General features: G+C 60.5%; 1 protein-coding gene across 9 annotated transcripts; it reads left to right on the top strand.

Moving 5' to 3' along the window:
* The first annotated feature begins 77 nt into the window (after positions 1 to 77).
* HDAC11 (histone deacetylase 11) lies at positions 78 to 18,777 on the top strand. Of its 9 annotated transcripts, none has more exons than XR_014064398.1 (11): positions 78 to 185; positions 1,118 to 1,266; positions 3,829 to 3,929; positions 8,075 to 8,191; positions 9,622 to 9,664; positions 9,882 to 9,958; positions 10,879 to 10,941; positions 11,140 to 11,236; positions 12,102 to 12,280; positions 12,488 to 12,953; positions 17,667 to 18,777. XR_014064398.1 is itself a non-coding variant. In XM_081526484.1 (11 exons), the coding sequence occupies exons 4-11, from the start codon at positions 3,852 to 3,854 to the stop codon at positions 12,701 to 12,703; spliced, it is 870 nt and encodes a 289-aa protein (XP_081382610.1). In that variant the 5' UTR covers positions 78 to 206; positions 247 to 623; positions 1,118 to 1,266; positions 3,829 to 3,851; the 3' UTR covers positions 12,704 to 13,252. The 9 variants fall into 9 exon arrangements, 4 of the variants coding, with proteins under 4 accessions (XP_081382610.1, XP_081382608.1, XP_081382609.1 ...); XR_014064397.1 differs by lacking the exon at positions 17,667 to 18,777 and adding an exon at positions 14,012 to 14,084; XR_014064400.1 differs by lacking the exon at positions 17,667 to 18,777 and adding an exon at positions 14,012 to 14,084 and having other exon boundaries at positions 78 to 623.
* The last annotated feature ends 2,950 nt before the right edge of the window (positions 18,778 to 21,727 follow it).

Raw genomic sequence — 21,727 nt, 5'->3', positions numbered from 1 at the left:
GAACTCGGCGCGGGACTCCGACCCTCTGTGACGCAGGCCCGAGTGGGGGCGGGGCGGGGCCGAGCCTTCCGAGCTCCGCCCCCAGCGGAGGCGGCCGAGGCCAGGGGCGTGTCCTGGGCGGGGCCGCGCCCCGCCCCGCCCGGTCGCGGAGCGGTGGCGGCGCAGGGAGGGCCCGGCCCCGGGATGTGAGTGCGGCGGGGGCGGGGGCGCGGGCAGGGGCGCTGGCCAGGCCGCGGGGGTTCCCAGGGGTCCCCGCGGGCGGGCGCACCGATGCGCGGGCGGCCGGGCGAGCCCGCCAGGTGCGGGCCCAGGTACGGCGGGCGCTCGGGCCGCTTGGCCCGGGTCAGCGCCCCGCGTGCCGCGGCCAGCCCAGCGCCACTCATCTGCGGCGCACGGGGCGCTGGCCGGACGGGGGCCCGCGACATGCGCGGCGGCTCTGGCGTCTGTCCTCGGGGCCCCGCAGCGGAGCGGAGGCCCCCACGGTGCCAAGCCGGCTCTCTGTGCCCTGTGCGGCGGCTGCGAAGGTGTGATGGGGGTCAGCTGGCGCGGAGGGCCCGAGGTGACCCCATCCCTGGCTCCGGGTTGGGCCGCAGCCTGCGAGAGCCTTGAGCTGCTGTTTCTGGGTACTGTCCCCCTCGCTTGACAGGGATAGGGCGCTTTCTCTGCTCGGTTGTTGAGTGCGTTATCGCAGTCCTCCCGACAGACAGCCGCACGGTTTGCAGCGGAGGAAAACCAGGCCTAAGGCCACACAGCTGTTGGTTGTAATTGTTGTCATGTGGAGGTGAGGTGCTGAGGCTTACACACTTGGTGCTCATAGGCTGCTCCACAGATCAGGGTGACCTTGGGGCACCCCTGGTCCTCTCTCTGAGCCTCTGGTGAGATGGTGGTGCCTACCCCCACCCCGGGCTGCTGCCAGGTTTGGACCCGATGGTTCAAGGAGCTCAGTAAGGAGCCACTATTTTAGTGTTGTTGCTGTGGCCCTTTTTCTGCCGCCAAGGGAGCTAGTGGTACTGGGTCAGGGCTGTGTGCTTGGTCCGTGCCTGCTGGTGCCAAGGTGCAGCTGCTCCCACACTGAGGCTGTTCCTGTCTGTGCATGTCTGTGCCCGTGACCACGAAGGCCACACCCAACCCAGCTGTACCAGCATGTGCCGGACTCACGCTGGCCCATCGTGTACTCGCCGCGCTACAACATAACCTTCCTGGGCCTGGAGAAGCTGCACCCCTTTGACGCAGGAAAATGGGGCAAGGTGATCAGCTTCCTGAAAGGTATGGAAGGCCCCCCTGGGACCTGCGTCTGCTCCCTGCAGCCCACCTGCCATCACCACCCCATGCTGCCTTTCCCTCACGCAAGCTTCAGACCCTCCCCGCTCCAGTCTCAACCCTCAGACTGCCTTCCACCCGTGCTGTCACGAGGATCTTTCCAACACAGACCTCTGAGCTCGACCTGGCCCCGTAGCACACCTTCCCTGGCTCCCGTTCCCTGGGGACCTAAGCCCTGTCTCTGCCCCTGGAGACCCAGAAGCAGGGGAGCTGGTTGCCATGGAGCCAGGGAAGCTGACATTTGGAGGGATGCACTGTCCATACCCCACAAAGTCCGAGAATCCTGGAGCTGGACCACCTTTGCTCCAACCCCACTGATGAAAAATCTAGGAAGCTGGGCCCAGAAAGGTTGAACCTCAGAGCTCTAGCCTCATCCCGTTTATGGCGGGTCCCCTGAGTAGGGTAATGCTGTGGGGAGTGCGCTGTTTCAACCGTGGTTTGTAATCCAGGGTTGAAAATTCAAGCATCACAGTAGACTGGTGAAAAAAAAAAATGATATTCCAGTTTCCTATATTGGGGGTTCTTTAACTGAAGGAAGTAGGAAGTATTACATGAAGTGTTACGTGGCACTGGATGAAGCATTGAATATCTCTGCATCACACAATGCCTTTGATCACACCCTGGGGGATGTTTCATTTTGGGGCTAGCCCACCTTTAACACCTAAGCCCATCTTCCTCTTTAACAAATCTAGAGTGAGCCTCTGGCCCTGCACCTTGCAGAAAATAGTCACATTGGAGATTAATGACACTGTTGCCTTTGTATTTTTTTGTTTTTGTTTGTTTTTAGTTTTGGTTACCTTCTGTTTCTGGCAGGTGATACTGATTTTCCACCTGCAGTAGCAGCAGGCATGCTTATTCAAAGAAAGATTATGTAGAATAGAGGACACGTGTGCAGCCCTGGGACGACCTCTGGTGGGGGGCAGGGCGGAGCCAGCCGACTTCCCCCTGACTGTTCTCTCCTGGGGATGGAAGCTCGCAGCTGTAACCACTGGACCTCCAGGTCCATTCAAGGCCTCCCTGAATGAGATCCTTCCCTCTCTGCTCGCAGCAGGCCTGAGGCTCTCTGCAGATTGCCCCTGGGCTCACATGTCACCCTGCAATGCCACTTAAGGGTGCCTTGTCCCCATCCCTCTGAGCCGACCATCTTTCTGAGTTTGCTTCTTTCTCTGATGAGGATGTGGGTAGAGAGGAGGCAGGGCCACGTGGTGAAGGGCCTTGGGTACTGCGTAGAGAAGAGCTGGTCCTTTGGGGGAAGGCAGTAGGGAGCCATGAAATGTTCCGGGCGGGGGGATACTTGCTCTCCATGGAGCTCTTTGCGGGAAATGTAAGGAACCAGGTGGTGTCTAGGGTCTTCCCAGGTGGCTCCATGGTAAAGAATCCACCTGCCAGTGCCGGAGACGCGGGTTCGATCCCTGATCTGGGAAGATCCCCTGGAGGAGGAAATAGCAACCCACTCCAGTATTCTTGCCTGGGAAGTCCCATGGACAGAGGAGCCTGGCAGGCTACAGTCCATGGGGTCGCAGAGTCGGACACGACTTAGTGACTAAACAACAACAAGCTGGTTTCTACCAGGGTTGGTTTCCGAGAGTGACATATTAGCACAGGTCCCGTAGATTCTGACCTTGTCCTGCAGCTTCCCGAGAACCAGAGCATCATGGATCCATTCTCACAGTGCCCTAGACAGAGCGCTTCCTCCCCTCTGTCTCATTTCTTCTGTTGCAAAAAGGAGGGAATTTTGTCTGGTGTATGTGTGTGGGGTGACGACATAGTGTGGTGTTTCCCAAACATCAGTCATTGGCAAAGCACTCTTGGGACCTTGCCATCACCTCATACCACCTGTTCCATTATTTACATCAGAGTTTTTATCGACCTAGCCTTCATTTTTAAAAACTTAAATAAGCCTGTTTGAAAAGGGAACATTATGTCATCTCAATGGAAAAAGCCAGTTTCATTTGCCATAAATAGAAGGTCACGGTAAAAAAATAAATGCAATGAAAGTAGCAGTGTATTCCAGCTCAGGCAGCTTACTGTTGTGACAGACTGTGAAATTGATTGCTGCTTGTGAGGGGGTTAAAAAAAGGGAGAGGAGCAAGGATCAGGCCAGTGTTAAAAGAGAGGCCCCCACACACGACACCGCCCCCCATGATGTCACCCCAAGGTGGAGGAGACTCAGTCAGAAGAGCTTTTCTCACCTTGAGACGCAGCATTCATGATCCCCGTGCCACCGCCTCTGCAAGTTGCCCAGCCACGCCTGAGCTTGCCCCCTGGCTCTCAGCGGCCTGGGGCACACGAGGATCGCTGGGCACAACATCCTATGCCCCCTGGCCCGAGGGCCTGGCAGCTCTTTCCACACTGGCATGAGAGGTGGCCCGTTCTGAGACCCCCCCCACAAGCCAGCAGGGGCCACCTTCTCCTGGGGCGAGGCTGCCAGGGGCCATGTCTGAGCCCATGGGAGGGGCTGGGGCTGGAGGCCAGCAGGGGTGCATGGTGCCCGCTTTGTGGTTCCAGAAGAGAAGCTTCTGTCAGACAGCATGCTGGTGGAGGCGCGGGAGGCCTCGGACGAAGACCTGCTGGTGGTACACACAAGACGCTATCTCAACGAGCTGAAGGTACGGGGCCTGGGGGCTGCCAGCTGGGAGGAGGGGTTGCTCAGTCTCGAGCGGCTCCGTTCCTGTCCCTGTGCAGGGGGAGCGTGTGAGTCTGTGATCCCCATCAGGAGTGAGGGGTCCTAGGAGGGCAGGAACCAGGGATGCCCGTGGCTGCTCCTGGGGGTTGTGAGCCCCCATCCCTGGGAGTATGAAAGCATGGATGGCCACTTGATGGGGATCGAACCTTCGCTGGGGTTTGCGGCTTCTGCCTCAGTGACTTTCCATCTGGGCTCTGTGGATAGGCCTCCAAGACACCTGCTGGGGTGATGGGTGGGAGACCCCAGCTCCTTGTCTCCATCCAACCACATCTGTTCCATGTTGGCCTATATTTATATTGGGCTGAAGTTGAAGATTCTGTTTCAAGGGCTTCTACTGCTAGAGATATGTTGGAAACTGTTGCGCCGAAAGCTAGTCTTTGCACCCCAGGGCCCAGGTGGGAACGTACACAAGTGGTCAGGTGGGTGGTGGGTGGTATCGGGGCGAACCCGAGCTCCGGCCCCTCCCAGGCGCTGGCTGCCGCCCAGCTCCTCCGTGGGCCTGGCTTTCAAAGAGAAGACAGAAATCCCGATCAGGGAGCAACGGCTCCTGATTTTTTAATGTAGCAACTCATCGGAAGATTTGTGAATCCGGCCTGCAGGCCGCCTGTGATGACCTCTTTCTAGAGGAGCCACGTGGCTCTCATCAGTGTGGTTCTGAGGGCGGAGGCATTGTTGGTCCCCTTTGTCGGGGCGGAAGACAGGCTGGGCTGGGGGCGGCATCAGAACATGGTGGGTCAAGGATGCCCCAGGTTCTCTGCTCCCAGGAGCATGGAACCCTGACACCTACCACTGGGCTCCCAGCAAGACTCATCTTAGAGCCAGACTGGACACCCAAAGTCGCCAGGCTCCACTCCCCCCCATGGACAAGCCTGCAAAGAGGCCACACTTGCTCGAGGTCACCAGGAGGTCCCGCAGGCCCCGGGGAGACCCCAGACAGGCCATCCAGCAGGGTCTCCTGGGCTCCTGGTCATGCCTGCTGCCCCTCGTCCTCCCGCACGCCAGCCCTAGCTGTGAGAATTCTAGATGGAGCCGTGGCAGCATGCGCTCCTGAAAGATTACCAGGAAGAGGGTGAAACCTGCCTCCCTGGAGAGCAAGGTGTGTGAGGCCCTGGCAGGAAGCCCAGCGCTTGTCTGCTCTGGTTTCCCGGGACCAGGAGGTGCGTGGTCACAGTCCACAGCCTAGGGGTGGGGCCAGGAGGACAGGCCTGCCAGAGTCCAGAGGGTGAGGGTGGGGCCAGGGGAAGGCCAGGACGGAGGGGGCCCGGGCTGGAGCCAGTGCCCGGAGAAAGCTGGGCGGGGGCTGGGCTCCAGGGTTCCATCTGTTTGGAGGGCTTTTCAGGGAACCATGGGGGGCTGACCGCATGCCTGGTCTTGGGCCCCCCAGCACCCTGAAGGCAGCTTTCTATGTGCTAAGTGATAATATGAACAAATATTCACAGGTAGAGTCTCAAGTAGAAAACTGAGGTCAAGGGCAGGAGGAGAATTCAGATATGCCAACGTAGCCAAGAGGCCATGGCCGAGCTACATATCTGGAGCTCCCTGGTGGCTAGAGCAAAAGGAGAAACATGATGATTTCCATATGACCTACTAGAGTGAAGAAGTATTCAGTCATGCAACACCTCTATATGGAATTTTGACTGTGTACTGGGTGTAAAAAAAAACACAATAATCAAGGTTCCCTGCTGCTATGGACTTGCATTTCCTGGTAGAAGACTGAAAATAAAGAAGTAACAGTATAAAAGCATTTCAGAGAGCACCAAGTGCGACAGAAGAAAAAGAAAGAGGGTCACTAGGCAGAGGTATGCTTGTGTAGTCTGAGTAATCAAGGAGGGCCTCACAGAGGAGGTGAGGTGTGAGCTGAGACCAAAGAGTGATGAATAGGTGATGTGGCATTTCAGAGGAAGACAGTTGTAGAGACTCAGGCCTGGAGGGGGAGGGGGCTTCAGCCTCCCAAAGGGGAGAGTGAGGGAGTGGGCTGGGCAGGCATCTGGGGGAGGGCATTCTGAGTGAGCAGAAGGAGCAGGGGCAAAGGCCCTGAGGCAGAAGTGTCCCAGCAGCAATGACACCGCTGGATTGGAGGGAATGGAAGGGAGACGGTAGGAGGCGGGGTCAGAAATTGATGAGGGGCGAGACCACCGAGGGCCTGTGGTCACTGCGACTTTGCTCTGAGGGTGGTGGGAGCCCAGGAGTGTTTCAAGCAGGGGGACGTGATCTGACCTAGGTCTTCAAAGCTTGCTTGGCAGCTGTGATGGGAATAGATGAGACCGGGCTATCAGGACGAAATCAGGAGCCCAAGAGGAAGCGGGTGGTTGCCGTGATCCTAGTGAGGGAGCCTGGGTGCTTGGACAAGGCTGGAATCAGCTGTGGCCAGGGGTGGACCTGGAAGGATTCGGGGTTTGTTGTGAAGCTGGAACAGTAGGACTTTCTTGTGCTCAGATTGGGTGTGGGGTCTGGAAGCCAAGGATGTCCCGGAAACTGTGGCCGGAGCCCCAAGGGGTCTGGGCACAACTTGGACCTTGTTGCTGCCCCCACGGTGCCCTGAGACTGTGAGGGCAGAGACACAGACCCCCGTGCACAGAGTACTCGGGGATGAGCCTCCAAAGGTCCCCGGGAAATGGGACCCCCAGGGTTATAGGACAGCTTCTCCAGTTCTGCAAAAAAAGACCAAAAACCAAAAAATGCTATTGGGATTTGGGTAGGGATTATGAATCTGTAGATGAATTAGGAGAGAACCGCCATCTTCACAAGGTTAGGTCTTCCAACCCACAGACACAGATGTTTTTCCCCTTATTCAGATCTTCTTTAAGTTCTTTCAGCAGCATTTTGTAGTTTCCACTGTACAAGTCTTATACCTGTTTGGTTGATTTATTCTTTTTGATGTCGTTATAAATGAAATTGCTTTCTTAATTTCCTTTTGGGGGGCGGTGGCTTCATTTTCTTTCCTTCTCTGTCCCCTGCTGGCTTGCTGGGGGTGGGAGGGAGGCAGTGGTTGATGTTTCCCTTCGGGGGCTCATCGCTCCCTTCCAGGGAACAGTCATTCCCTGCTTCCCACGTGCTGGGCTGCTGCTGGGGTTGGTGTGACAGACAGGTGGAGCCCCTGCCCTCCCATTTCTGGGTCTGCCCCCTCCACACACGTGCACACATATGCCCCCGCTCACTCACACGTGCATACACATGAACACATGTGCATACGCGCGCGCACACACACACACAAACACACGGGTCTTGCAGCTGTCCAACCAGATCATGGTCTCCCTCCCCCAGCAAAGCTGTCACATTGCAGGTCAGCACCTCCCCACCAGGCTGCTGTGTGTCTGTGAGGACAGACCAGCTCCATCTCCCACCCTGGCGCCTCCCCAGGCTCTTGGGAAATATCTGCCAGGTGCCAGGGTCCCTGCAGGGCTCTGCCTAGGGCTGGTGGAAAGCAGGGTCTGGATCGTGGGTGTTCCCAGCCAGGCAGGAGAGGGTCCAGACTGGGGTGCATGGACACTTGTGCAGGGCCCGGGAGGTTGTAGGGAGGCTGTATCCTGATCTGGGTGCCCCAGACCCTCCTGCCTCGGCAGCAGGGGACGGACGAGAGCATGCGGCCCCATTTGAAGGGACTGCTGACTCCCGGTGGATGAAGGGGCGTGCTGCTCAGGGGGAGCAGGAGCCCTGGGCGTCCAGTCCGGACTCTGTCGATGACTTGCTGTGACCTTGTAAAGGAAGATCCTCCCTCTGTGCCCCCACAGGGCCTTGCTGCCCCGGGGTGTGGGTCAGGCCAGTTCTGGGTAGGCTCAGTGGTGACTGGTCGTCCCCTGCAGTTCTCCTTCTGGACACAAGAGGGCAGCCAAGGGCCTTGGACCATGAGGCCCTTGTGCTGACTTCACTTTTAGGAGAACACCCTGTTGTGAGCATCTCTGTGCTGAGCCTGAAGTTCAGCCACGGTGGAGGGGCCCCCATTTCTCACCCGAGGAGCTGCACTTGCCCAGAGCCCCGCAGGTGCCCCGAAGCTGGTCCAGAGGGAATCTGCTGCCTCTGGGCCCGTTGGGCAGAGGGAGGCCAAACAGCCCGCCTCTCTTCCTGCAGTGGTCCTTTGCTGTTGCAACCATCACAGAGATCCCCCCAGTCATCTTCCTGCCCAACTTCCTGGTGCAGAGGAAGGTGCTCAAGCCCCTGCGGACCCAGACGGGAGGAACCATAATGGTAGGTGGGGGGTGGGGGGCAATGGCTGGGCGGGACCCCCGCCCCGGCTCCTCCCCTCTCTGGGCCTTTGCCCACCTGGGGTCTTCCCTCCCGAATGCCTGGCCCACTGAGTAGTTGAGCAAAGTCGTAAATATTCTTCAAGGCGGCAGGAGGAACTCTTTTCTTCCAAAGCTTCTCCTATAGAATTCACTGCTCCCCCCACCCAAGACCCCCTGTTAGCGTGTTTGCTGGTGTGTAAAAGGTGTCCTTAACCACCCACCCCCCACCCAGAGTGTGTCCTAAAACCGTGGCTCTGAGCTTCTCACATTTCAGATGAAAACAAACCCCTGTGACCTCAGCGGTGGATGGTGCCCCTCACCCCCATCGGGGGTGTGGCAGTCACCAACACTTGAGGCAAAATTGGGTTTCACATCGTGTGTGTCAGTTCAGTTCAGTCACACAGTCGTGTCCGACTCTTTGTGACCTCATGGCCTGCAGCACATCAGGCCTCCTTGTCCATCACCAACTCCTGGAGTTTGCTCAAACTCATGTCCATCAAGTTGGTGATGCTATCCAACCATCTCATCCTCTGTTGTCCCCTTCTCCTCCTGCCTTCAATCTTTCCCAGCATCAGGGTCTTTTCCAATGAATCAGTTCTTCACATCAGGGGCCAAAGTATCGGAGTTTCAGCTTCAGCATCAGTCTTTCCGATGAAAATTAGCCACAGACAGTGAGGAAAAGAAGCAGAAATGATTTAAATGTACAGTGATCTAACCCAGACCTGGATCAACACTGGCTGACCCCTTATAATTTTCTTCTTAGCTTTGCAAATTTGTGCACTTTTGAAATTTATTAGAATATTCCTGCTCACCCCAAAATGATGAGTTCCTACAGAATTTCAAGACTAAAGCAACAGTATTTCCATGAGCAAAATTTTGTCTGTTTTCCCTTTGCAAGCCATGTGAGAAGCGTTGTCAGCTCATGCGCAAGCCTGAGAACTGAACTTCGGTTTCCTCCAGTTCCCTCACACAGTTACACAGGGGTTTACACTCTGCAGGTGGCTCAGTGGTAAAGAATCCACCTGCCAATGTAGGAGCCACAGGAGATGTGGGTTCAATCCCTGGGTGGGGAAGATCCCCTGGAGGAGAGAATGGCAGCCCACTCCAGTATTCTTGCCTGGAGAATCCCATGGACAGAGGAGCCTGGTGGGCTACTGTCCGTGGGGTCCCAGAGTCGGACATGACTGAGCACACACGCATTACGCACTGTGCATCTCATAAGCCAGCCGGTCGGGGATTCGCTGGGGGCGGGGCGGTGCCTTCTGCACCCCACCTCACAGCCCATCCGCACCTCGGAGCTGGCCACAGACGCTGCTCACGGGGCAGCGAGTCCGCGAATGAGTGAGCGAGGGGAGCGGCCACCCCTGCCTCACCCTGTGCTTGTCTTCGAAGGCGGGGAAGCTGGCGGTGGACCGCGGCTGGGCCATCAATGTAGGTGAGTGCCCCGGGGTCCGGCCTGGCCTGCTGGCGGCGACTCTGATGCCGTGATGGCAGAGCTGCCCCCGACCCAGGGACCCAGGGATGGTGACCTGCCCCGGGGGGGTCCGTTTGCCTGGGCAGCCTGGAGGCTCAGAGCTGTCCCTGGGAGGATGGAGGGAGCACCTGGGGCGTGCCCTTGCCCGGCCCTGCCCACTCCACGACTGTCCTCGCAGGCGGCGGCTTCCACCACTGCTCCAGCGACCGGGGCGGGGGCTTCTGCGCCTACGCGGACATCACACTTGCCATCAAGGTGCGTCCGAGCGCACATGGCGGGCGGGGCGGGCAGTGATCGCCCCCAAGAGCCTCCCTGGAATCCCCCCACCGTCTGGTGTTCTCACCCCGCGTTGTTGTGAAGGGAGTCGAGGTCCCAAATGGGAGAGCGCTCACCTGGGTCCCTCAGCTGGGCTGAGACTCAAACGTAGACGTGACACCTGCTTGTCTGTGTTGCCTGTGACCGGTCCAGAGGCGACAGCCTTCTCCAGGGGCAGGGGACTGGAGGAGAGCAGCTTATAGGACGCCACTAGATTATTAATAGGAGACAGGGCTTTGCTCCAGGAGAGCGGGGGGAAGACAGGGATCAAGATCTTGATGGTGGCGACAGCGGCTGGCATCTGCTGAGGACCCAGCCCTGTCTGTGGGCCTCACCCTCAGGGAACGGGGCCGGAGGGGATGAGGGCACAGCCTGAAGGGGCAGCACTGGCCGTGGCCCCCATGGCTGTCAGAACCCAATGCTCCCCCAGCACCCACATCCGGAGTCAGGCTGGGAGTCGGCGTGGTGCCCGCGGCTCCTGTCTGCACATGGCACGGGAACGAATGGGGAGGAGGGGGCGGTAGACCCTGGCCGTTTGGAGAGGGAGATGCAAGGAGACCTGTTGGGAGGGGAGGGCAGGGGAAGGAAGTGCTTCCCTGAGGAGGTGGCTTTAGGGCTGGGCCCTTGTAAGAAGGCGGAGATGGCAAGATAGAGCTCCGGCTGCAGCCTGGAGGGGGTCCCCTCTGCAGACACACACACAGGCTCCTCTGAGCCACACAGACCTCCCGGCGGCCTGGGTCTCCCACAAGCACTGAAGCGCTCCCAGCCCACCCTGTTGCTGGCCGGGGTCCCTGGGGCGCTGTGCCCTCTGGCCCAGGGGCGGAAGAGTCCTCACCTCTCCCCTCTCCTGCCCTGAGCAGTTCCTGTTTGACCGAGTGGAGGGCATCTCCAAAGCCACCATCGTTGACCTTGATGCCCATCAGGTGAGTGCCTGGCAGGGCTGGGGTCCCCCCCTCCCTGGGCCACCTCTGACACTTGGCCCCATGCAGTGGGGCTCCCCACCCCCAGGACAACCCCGAGCCCTAGGCGCAGGGGGCATTTCCTGGGGTGTGCTGGGGGGGGGGTCCTGGCCTGGTCCCAGGCACCTGCCTGCCGTGAGCGGCTTCTGTGTGCCCCCCCAGGGCAACGGGCACGAGCGTGACTTCATGGGCGACAAGCGCGTGTACATCATGGACGTGTACAACCGCCACATCTACCCTGGGGACCGCTTCGCCAAGCGTGAGTGCCCTCCCCCACCCCAGCGTGTCCCCCTGGACCAGGCTCTGTCTGCCAGGCTTTTCCTGCGTGCTGGGCCCTGCAGACATCACTTCACTTCTTGAGGCAGGGGGAGGCCATCCCCATTTCAGACAAGGAAACTGAGACCCAAAGAGGTCGCTTGACCCACTGAAGACCACGTAACTGCCCCACCCCCACCCCCAATAAACACAGCGTGAACCCCCTACTGGGGTGACCGCCTGGGGAGTGAAGTAGGACTTTCTCCTAGGTATGCAGCTGTCTGGTCAAAAACTGGGAAGGACAAAAAAGAAACAGAAAAATATAGAAGTAGAAAATACAAGATAAGATGGCAGAAATCAGTTCAAATGTGACCATTGTTAAATAAATGCAAGTGGGTTAAACTCATCAATTAAAAGGCAGAGACTCTTCCATGAAGCTTTGAAGACAAAGGGACTGGCCCACCTTGTGGGGAGGGGACATTTATGCAGGAAGCGCCTGCGGCTCTGCTGGGGGTAACTCAGCCACACTGTGGCCCCAGGGACCCGTTTCTGAACTGAATCTCGAGCGGACTGGATTCAGACCTGAGGGCATGTGGGGTATGTGTGTCTCCAGGCGAGTGCTCGTGGAGGCAGTGAGCTCAGGCACCCGGCGTGGGTCCCTGAATCCCCAGCACAGTGTTTCATCCATGACACCCCCCCACCGGCACCCACTGTCCTCTGGGCCCCTTGCAGCTCTCATGCTCCTTTAGCTTAGTTTTGGGTGGATGAGCACCTGAGCAGTGCTAGAGTCAGATGGGAAAGCAGGCAGTCCCCCCCAACCCCGTTTCCCATCTACACTTTGGGGCATCGCTGTCTCCCCCCGCCCTCAGAGGCCATCAGGCGGAAGGTGGAGCTGGAGTGGGGCACGGAGGACGATGAGTACCTGCGGAAGGTGGAGAGGAACCTGGAGAAAGCCCTCCAGGAGCACCAGCCCGACGTGGTGGTGTACAACGCAGGCACGGACATCCTTGAGGGCGACCGCCTCGGGGGGCTGGCCATCAGTCCGCAGGTGCGTCCTGACCCTGGGCGGGGGCCAGGTCTGCTCTGGGGACTCAGCAGCGGGAACATGGGCGGCGCGGGCATTCCTCCTGAGGCCAGAGGGGCTGGGGCAGCAGCAGCAGTGCGGAGCAGGGTTAGACCCACAGCAGGACTTCCGCTACCCTGAGGGTCCGGGCCTGCCTGAGCCCGTCTTCCCCGTACCCCACCCCTCGCCCAGGGTGTTGTGAAGCGGGACGAGCTGGTGTTCCGGATAGTCCGTGGCCGCCAGCTGCCCATCCTCATGGTGACCTCGGGCGGCTACCAGAAGCGCACAGCCCGCATCATCGCCGACTCCATCCTTAACCTGTACGGCCTGGGGCTCATCGGACCAGAGTCCGCTAGCGTCTCGGCACAGAACTCAGACACGCCTCTGCTGCCCCCGGAGGTGCCCTGACCACGCTGCCCTCTCGGAGGCTCCCTGCCTGCCACCCATCTGCCCACCCACCGGCCTCCCAGTGCATCTCCTTCTCCAGCCGAGGGCTGGGGGTGCCTCGTGCAGCTCCGCTCTCCCCCCTGGGTGTCGGGGGCTCCGGCCCCTCTGCGGACGGGGCAGAGGGCAGGGCCCGAGTCCCAGCAGGACCCACAGGGGCACAGCCTGACCAGACTCTGCAGAGGTGGCGGTTCTCCCAGGAGGGAGGAGGCAGGTGAGGCTCCGCGTACAGGGGGCACCCCCAGGGTGGGGTGCTCTAGTTTTCAACACAGCCACAGCCTTTTTAGACTGAGGAGGCTTGCAGGACCTCCCTCCTGCCTCTTCTCCACCCTCTCCCCCTCCCGCCAGGGGTGGGACACTCAAGAGGGGCCTGAGCCAGGTCTCTAGGGGCCAGGATTCCCAGGCAGCAGGCAGGAGCCCTGGTCCTGGACGTGGGGTCGCAGGGAAGGGCGTGCAGGTGCAGTGGGCTTTCCCGTCTGGTTTCTCCATCAATAAAGGAAGGGCTGGACCCGCTGTCCCTGAGCCCCTCCCTGCTCGTGGCGGGGTGGAGAGGGGGAGCCTGTTTCAGCAACATCTTGCTTGTCCAAAGGGAAGGGCAGGCTCGGGGAGGCAGGGGACGAGCTCTGGGCTCAGGGATAGGACAGGCCTGAGCTCTGGAAGCCAGAGGGGTGGAGGAAAGTGAGGCCCAGCCCAGGAGACTGCGGAGGGGCAGGTGGTCAAGCGGGGTCCTCCAGGCCCCGAGGCCCAGGTGGGGACCGAGGTGCTGGTGACGCCAGGCTGGGGTTGCTGGGGTGAGCAGAAGGTCTCCATCCTGGCCTGCAGCTGGTAGAGGTAGGTTGAGGGCTGGGGCGGGACCCAGGTAGGGCCACACCCTCCACTGGCCTCCCTGAAAATGCCAGGCCTGGTCTGTGTCCGGGGTCCCAGGTGGGCCCTGACCTTGTCATCGGCTCTACTCTGAAGGGGATGTTCAGGACCCCCTGGGAAGCCGGGGGTGGGAGAGGCGTCCAGCACTCCATGGCCTGGGTGTGTTCTCAGTAATCAGAGTGGGGGGGAGGTGGGCCGTCCCTGATCAACCCCCTTGGGGGACTCTCCTCCTTGCCACCTGCGGGTGCCCTGAATTCTCTCGCCTTCTCCCTCATACCCCCTCTGCTGTGGGGGCAGGGAGGGTCCCAAGATCACCAAGTGTCACAAACACTTGGACGCCCCACTGCCCCACCCCCCGGTCTCTGCACCTAACCCCCCTTCTCCTCCAACACGGGCCTGTGACCCCAGAGAGCAGGCGGCGACGGGCTCATCCCCACGGAGCCTCTGTTCCAGAGAACCATAAAGGCCCTTCCCGATGCGACCTGGCTGCAGTGTGTTCTTCAGAGAAGTCCGTCCCTCCTAAGGGTCACAGGAAATAAAGGCTGAAAGCTCACACAGCAAGGGGCCTGGGGCAGCGGCCTGGTGAGCGCTAGTGTTTTATTCCGTCCTCAGAGTCCTCTGGAGAGGGAAGGTCGCTGTGCCCATTTTACAGATGAGGCAACTGAGGCTCAGTGAGTTTGCCCCAGGCTGCACATCTAGTGAGTGGTGAAGCCAGGCTTGACCCCAGCTCTGCCAGATCCCACAGCATGTTCTCAGCTGCCTCTGATTTAACAGGGGTGAAGAGAAGTTGCTCTCCAGACAGAGGGGTTTCAGGGACGGGGGAGAGTGGGGATGGGAGGGTGCAAGACAGGGAGCGTATGTGGGGATGGGCTGAGCGGGGGCAGAAGGGTTGGGGCAGGTGGGGAGTGGGACCTTGTCCTTAGCCTGGCAGAGCGGACAGGGCACCCCCAGCATTAGGGGCACAGCCTGGGCGGGGAGTGGGTGGTCCCTGGAGGGTCAGTGCCGGGGCAAGGACAAGAGATAAAGACATCGGGGTGGTGGCTGGGGTCCAGGTCTGCCCTGTGCTAGATGTGAGGTGGGTGAAGGCTGGCAAGGCCGTCATCTCTGTTGACAGATGTAGATGCTGAGGCATGGCATTGGCAGGGGAGGGGTTACTTGCTCAGAGCGCACACTGGGAGCTGGAGGAGCAGGATTCTCACCAGGGCCTTGGCTCCGGAATCTGCAACTCTTTCCTCATCTGTGAGACGGGCCTCGAAGGACACGCTACTCACCTGGAGGGTAGGCCCAGGGCTAAACCCCTGGGGGAGGTTCGGGACCGTTCACGACCATGGTGATGACTCTGCTGAAGGAGGAGAGTCCAGGCTGTTTCCCGTGAGGTGTTCAGGGTCTGTTCTCAGGATGTGTGCTCTTTGCAAATGATCCCCCAAGTTATGAAACCCCAAGGGGAACGTGCTAAGCCCTGGCCAACCGGGTGGGCCAGAATGGGGCCAGGCTGGGAGGTCTGGGGTCAGACACGTGCTTGGGGGAGAACCTGGGGGACTGGCAAGCTTGGCCAAGCTCCTACAAAAAGGAGCCCACGTGGGCCAGCGTGATGCCCGGCAGTGGTGGGAATTTCTGCAGCGGGCAGCTCCGGAGCGTCCTGAAGATCTGACCTAGGAGGACCCCCCCCCCCCCGCCCCTACCACGCCCAGCGCTGGGGAGTGGGCAGACCCCTGGGCCCCATGCCCACCAGGTAGGGAGCGCCCTGGGGCCTCTCCGAGCCTCCGTCCTCAGCCCTCCTGGAGGCTCATGTCCTGAACTTGTGAGGCTGGGCGGGGTGTCTGGGGTGACACTGCAGCCAGCTCAGAGCCTGGCCCCACGTAGCTGCTGCGTGATCGCATCCCCCAGTCGTCCCCGAGACCCCAGCGCCAGGCCCGGCTAGAGGCCCGCAAGTCCCGGGAGATCCTCTTGAGAGAGTTCAGAGCCCCAATCTCGGCTAGCGGCCAGTGCGGGTTCTCAGGCAGCACTGCCCGCCCAGGGGACCACGCCTGAGGCTGGAGGGGGCAGAGGCAGGAAGGGACGTGCCCAGCCTGCTGCCTGGGGCATAAACACAGGCGGGGGCACTGGCGGGGCCCCCCAGCTTCGCAGGACTCCCGGGCAGATCTGAAGGAGACATGATGCCACCCCGGCTCCTCCAGGGCCGCCTACCCTCGAGCTGGTTTCATTTAGCCCAGCCAGCCCCGGCTGGGGACGCCCTGCCCCGAGCCCAGGGCCACTGCGGGGAGGCTTGGTGCCACCTCGGGAGTGGTGCCTTCCCGGGGCTGTCAGCCAGGCTTCGGGGGGCAGCGGTTAAGCCGTGAGTGCCCGCCCCTCACTGGCCGGGCCTCGAGTCCCAACCCTCCACCCCTGGCTAGCTGGGTGCTTTACCTCTCTGCTTCAGTATACTCATCTGCCAAGTGGGAATGATACTCCACATGGGGGCGGTTGTCACGAGAGAACTCAAGGAGCCAATGTTTGTCGAGTGCTTATAGCGGTGTCAAGCCTGGAGCAGGCACTCCGTACTAGTTACCCATCAGCAGCTGCGTCACTGCCTTAGGGTCGAGGAGGTGGAGACTCAGAGAGGTCAAGTGACTTGTCCAAGGTCACACAGGCAACAGAAAAGCCAGGGAATGGACCCGAGGCTGCCTGACTCTAGAATGAGCGCCCTTGTCCCCACCCCCTGACAAGCAGACCATCTGGCAAAGGTTTGGAATGACCAGGGCACAGGAGAGGTGGAGCTGTCCTTTGTGGAGAGCCCGCTGGGACACCAGCTTGAGCCCGGGGGTGCTGTTAAGGAGCCTGGTGGCCAGCTGGGGACCAGAGCCTGGCCGCCTGGCTTCCTCCCACAGCAGCTTTCTGATGGGGAGTCGGGGGGTCCCAAGCGTCACCCCTGCCACCCCCCTGGGCATTCTCCTCTGCACACCTTGTTGCCACCAGGCTCAAGGCACAGTTGTCAGGGCAAGAGGGAGCCCTGAGCTCTGCTGGCAGGGGCACGGTCTCTGGAAGAAGGGCATGGGCTCTGCAGTTCGCCAGCCTCAGTCTGAACCTGCTTCGCCACTGGCCTGAGAGGGACCCTGGGTGGGTGGGTCCCCGCAGGCTGGCCCTCCCTCCACAGAGGCCTGTGTGAGGGGACAGAAGTGGCCTGGCCTGCATGCTCGGGTCACTTAAGGGCGGACTTAGGGTCCAGCGGGAGAGTGTGGGCTGCCCTCCTGGCCTGCTCCCCTGTCTCTTGCTGCACAGACGGGGCCTCACTGCACATGGGAGCTGACTCATCGGGAAGTGGTGGACACGTTGGTTGGAGCTGGACTTTTTTGCCAGCTATGTGGCCTTGAGTAAGGCCGTCAGCATCCTGAGCCCCAATCTCCTCCCCCCGTAAGACGCCCTGGTGTCGGCACGTTCTCAGTTAACATTGGCATCGTTCAGGAGGGCACCTGGTGGGATGTTCTCGGGGCCGGAGCATCCGAGATCATCGCATGGCCTCAGTGCAGCTTCTGGGTTCACGATGCGGGTCCTGCACAGGCGTGTGTTCACTGGCTTCATTCTCAGCACAGCTGTGTCCACAGAGGAGGACAGGGTGCAGAGAGGGTGGGTCTCCGGACATGCCCCCCATCCCCCAGAGCCTGCACCCCGTGTGCTGGAAGTGCCCACCTTTGGGTGCCCCATGCCCATGGCCTCCCCTCCCAGGTGGTGTGCTAACGAGGGGGCCTCAGGCATCCAGCTCTGTGGCTGAGGGACATCCCACCCCTTTTTGAGATTCCCGTTGGGTGCCCTGGCCTTGGATCTCTGAGGAGGGGTCACACATGAGGGGTGCCTCCGAGAGGCCAGGAGGAGGGGGCGGTGGCCCAACCAGAGACCCCCTTCCCTGCTGGGACCCCCAAGCCGGCGCTCACAACCCGCCGGTCGTTGCGGTAACCGATACCCGGGCGGCCAGACGGAGTTATGGTGTGCGGCTGGGAGGCTATTTTGTCTAATACGCTGAGAGGCCTTTGGAAATTCCTGGAGCCCATCTGGTCCTAGTTACACCACAATATTGCTGTCTCTTCAGCTCGCAGACAAGGGAACACTTTTATTTCTCCTCTCGGAGCTCAGGAATGTGCCGAAAACACAGGCCGGCGGACGCCCATCTGGTTCCTGAGGTCTTCAGTCACGTGAGGACCCGTCGTCGTTTTAAAGGCTGTGGCTCCGTCCCCAGGAATCCTGAGATGCCGCGGGGGGCTGAGGCCTGGGACAGGGTGCCAGCTGTGTGATGTGTTCCCAGACCCCAGGCTCTCGTCCACGTGGCTGGGATGGGAGCGCCTGGTGGTGGGGCTGGGGGGCATACTAGCCTGGCACGTGGGGGCATCTAGCAGTGCCAGCTTCCCCAAGAGCTCCTCGAACCTGAGACAGTTCCTTGACCAATCCGAGCGCCAGTAGCCTCCATCCAGCGGAACCGTCAGCTCTAACGGATGAGTCATTCCTGACACCCCGGCCTGCCCATAGCCAACCCCAGAACCAGAGGGGAAGCAAATGAAGAGGGTCCCTGTCTAACCCATCCCGGTGGAGTCCAGGCCAGACCACTCCTGCTCTCTCATCTGGGCGAGAGCCTGACTCTTTATTCCCAGAGAGATGGTCCCTGGGGGTCCCTTGGGGTGTCCGCTGCGGCAGCACCCGGAGCCTGGTGCTGCTGCTCCGTGCCCCTGCCTACACACCCTTGCCTGGTCCAGCTCCCTCTTGGCTGTGGCCCTGGATGAGTGTTTAGAACTGCTAGCACCCTCTTCCCCTTCCTGGAGGAGCTCCCACCCCTCCAGCCCAGGCTGTAATAGTCACGGTCCCCTGCCCGCTCCCCAGCCTAGACCCCCCTGCCCCAAGAGTACAGCATGATCCAAGGTCAGATCCTCCTAGAGGGCACACCTCTCCACCCCTGAACTTGGACATGCCCGCGGACGTGCTTCATGAACCGTGAGCTCAGTGCCTTGCGTGTCTCCCCGGGGACGCTTTCCCAGCCAGTGGGTGATGCTCCAAGTGCCTCCCCCTCGCTGCAGCGATGGCAGGAACACATTTTGAGCTGTGGCATCTGTCAGTCTGGGTCCTTGAAAGCCCCAGGTGAGCAGAGCCCCTGGGGCAGACAGGAGTGGATGTTCAGAGTGAGGAAGAAATAAACCACCGCTGAGGTTCTACATGGCCCGTTGCATGGCACGACCTTGCCCATCCTGACACCCATCCCCTGCCTCTGACCACGGAGAAGGTTCAGTGATGCAATGTGACTCAGGCTAGACCAGAGTCCTCACCTAGACTTTTATATTTGGGGGCGGGAGGGGAAGGGGCTTAGTCTCGTGAGTCACAGGGCAGCCTGACTTCAACCACAGAGATAAAGCCTGTCTGAGGTACTAGAGAATGAAGTGAGGGAGAAAAGGATAAAACATGGTGGAGAAACAAGGAAGCCTGGCGGCAGCGAGATGGGGTTACCATGGACAGCTGCACAAGTTGCGCACTGCACAACCCTGATGTGTGCTGTTCACAGGGGCATCAGGGTAGATGTATTTGCTAGGATACTTTTCCAGCAGGTGGCAGGAAAGCATCTCAAGGAAGTGGAGCCTTGCTGCACTTGGCACAAAACTTCATCCAGGCTGGCAGCCTTGCGGTATCAGATCCCTGAGTTCCATCCTGGGGCCCCCAGAGCGTCCAGAGCTCGAGTAGGACTCGATGGCACTTGTTCTCGCCATGAATTCCCCTTGTTGTTAAGCTCTGCTCACAGCAGAGTCATCGATGGTCCATTCACTGGCAGGAGGCATCAAGCTTGTTAGCCGCTTTCCAAGCAGAGCCTGGGTGCTTCTAGAAGTGACTGACCAACGACAGGAGAGGAGACAGAATAACCACTAAAAGCAAACATAAGAACAGAGACAACCAAGTGCCAGTTTGGGGCCGTTTGTGTAGACGTGAGTAACCCTCGCTCTCTCCAAAGGCACCAGATGCTCTGTTGTGTTGTAGCCTGAACTCGGCTGGCTGGCCTGGTCGGTTTTCTTTAGGATCACAGAGGCGACATTGTGTGGGCTTCACTTCCTCTTGAATGGTTAAGTATAACTGTGTTGTTGCTTAAAAAGGACACACCAAAATTATCCGCAGAGGGCACATGTGTGTGTGGCTTGAGCTAGGTAAATAATGTATCATTGTAAAAGGATGCTGTTGGCCGAGGCCCAGACCCCAGCTGTCCCCAGCACAGGAGGGGGCTGCCCGCTGGCCGGGGCCCTAACCCCACTCTGCCTGGCTCATGAGGACTCCCTCCTATGACTCGAAATGCGGGGAGTTTCAGGGAAAGGTTTGGGAGAGACAGTGGGTCTTTTCCTGATGGCTCAGCGGGTGAGGAATCCATCTGCCATGCCGGGGACGCAGGAGACATGGGTTCCATCCCTGGGTCGGGAAGATCCCCTAGAGGAGGAAATGGCAACCCACTCCAGTATTCTGGCCTGAAAAATCCCATGAACAGAGGAGCCTGGCGGGCTACCGTCCAACAGTTCGCAGAGTCGGACATGACTGAGCGACTGAGCACGCAAGCTTGTGGGCTCTGATGTCGGAACGTCAGGGCGCCGGGGGTGGGCGGTCTTGATGTTGCCTTTCGCGGCGAGATGACTCCAGACAAGCCCCTGCCCCTGCCCATTCGGAGCTGTGGCGGCCAAGAGTGGGAAAGCTGACACCCACCTGCGGGGTCCTCGGGAGGGTCCGGTGGGTGTGCTCAGCGCACCAAGGGGCACAGGGCGTGGCTGGCGGGTGCAAGGCCCAGGGCCCCTGACCTGGGTCCCCGAGGGCCCGCGGCAAGTCGCTTCGCCTCTGGGAGCCTGGGTTTCCTCGTCCGTCAAGTGGTGACTTCCCAGGGTGTGAGGAACAACCAGGCTCTTTCTGCTTCCCTGCTGGGCAGCAAGGGGGCAGGGGTGGGGGTCTGCGCCCCCAGCATCAGCCCCAGAACAGGGCCTGCGAGCAGGCAGTAGGTCCTCCGGAAGCACCCTGTTTGTGTTCTGGTCTACGCCTGCAGGCTGCAGGAGACAGGCTGGGAGCGGTCTTTGCTGGGCCAGCCTAGAGACCCCTTCCCCACCCCACATCCGGGAGGGGGCCCCCCGGCCCCCCTGAATCCTGAGCAAGTGCCCCATCCCCCAGCCCCGGCCAGGCCCTCCCCAGGGCTCCCCGGCAGGCTGCTTGGCACCTCTGGAGCAGGGAGGGGGAGCCCCGAGCCCCGCCAGCAGCCCTGGGCCAACACCACAATTGTTTTTCCACCTGGAGCTTCCAAGGGGCGGCTGGCAGCCAAGCTGGGGGGCTCGGGTGAGCCGCCGGCGGGGGAGGGAGGAGCCCGAGCTTCACCCACTCCGTCCACGGCGGCGCGGGTCGGCGCCCACTGTCGTTTGACCCCGGGTGCGTGACCGAACCACCCTCGGCCCTTCGTTTTGTTCATGAAATGGGGACGACATCTCAGCCTGGCTGGGGGGCCCCGTGCAAAGGCCTTAGAACGGCGCCTGGCCCTGGACGAAGGCTCCAGAAATGCGTTGCTGTGATCCTTAGGATTATCAGGCATCGTTCCTGCAGGTTGCCGTCTTGACGCTGACACCGCGTCCGCGGTGAAGCTGGTCGGTCCCGTCCCCGAGCCGCTGTGTGTGTGTAGGGAAGCCGTGAGCCCACAGACACCCCCGCCCTCCCACCGGTCCCTGTGCCCTCTTCCTGCCTTTAGCCTGGCGGCTGCCCCCAAAGGTATAAGGGACAGGCCACCTGCCGGCCCCCTCCGCTGCAGACGCGGTGGACCTATGGACATCGCCACGTCCCAGCAGCCTCTGCGTGGATTTCGACATCCAGGCCGGGGCTGGGGGCAGGGCGGCCCCGCAGCTGTGAGGTCCAGCGGGGCTGAGGGGCGGCCACTCAGGTCCCCGCGGCCCGGCTGTGAGAACAAGCTGTCCCCACCCGCCTGGCCACCGTCCCTCACTGTTGTTTGGAGGAGACACAGGTCATCACAAGCCGGCGGCCCCCCCGGCCTGCCCCTTGGCTCCCCTAGCTCCTTGGCCTGGGACAGCCCCTGGCTGACCGAGTAGGACCCTGGTGGCCAGTGTTGCAGGCCCTCCACCCCTGGCCTCCGCGTGAAAACCAAGG

This window comes from Giraffa tippelskirchi, chromosome 9 (assembly GCF_054371585.1).
Source record: "Giraffa tippelskirchi isolate mGirTip1 chromosome 9, T2T-mGirTip1v1.2.pri, whole genome shotgun sequence".
NCBI classification, from domain to species: Eukaryota; Metazoa; Chordata; class Mammalia; order Artiodactyla; family Giraffidae; genus Giraffa; species Giraffa tippelskirchi.
Note: the sequence above shows the minus strand (reverse complement) of the source record. Positions and strands in the feature narration are given on the sequence as shown.

Coding starts and splice junctions, on each gene's coding strand:
- HDAC11 (XM_081526481.1), top strand. Junction 9,959..10,878: donor ACATCACACTTGCCATCAAG/GTGCGTCCGAGC, acceptor TGCCCTGAGCAG/TTCCTGTTTGACCGAGTGGA. Junction 11,237..12,101: donor TGGGGACCGCTTCGCCAAGC/GTGAGTGCCCTC, acceptor CCCCGCCCTCAG/AGGCCATCAGGCGGAAGGTG.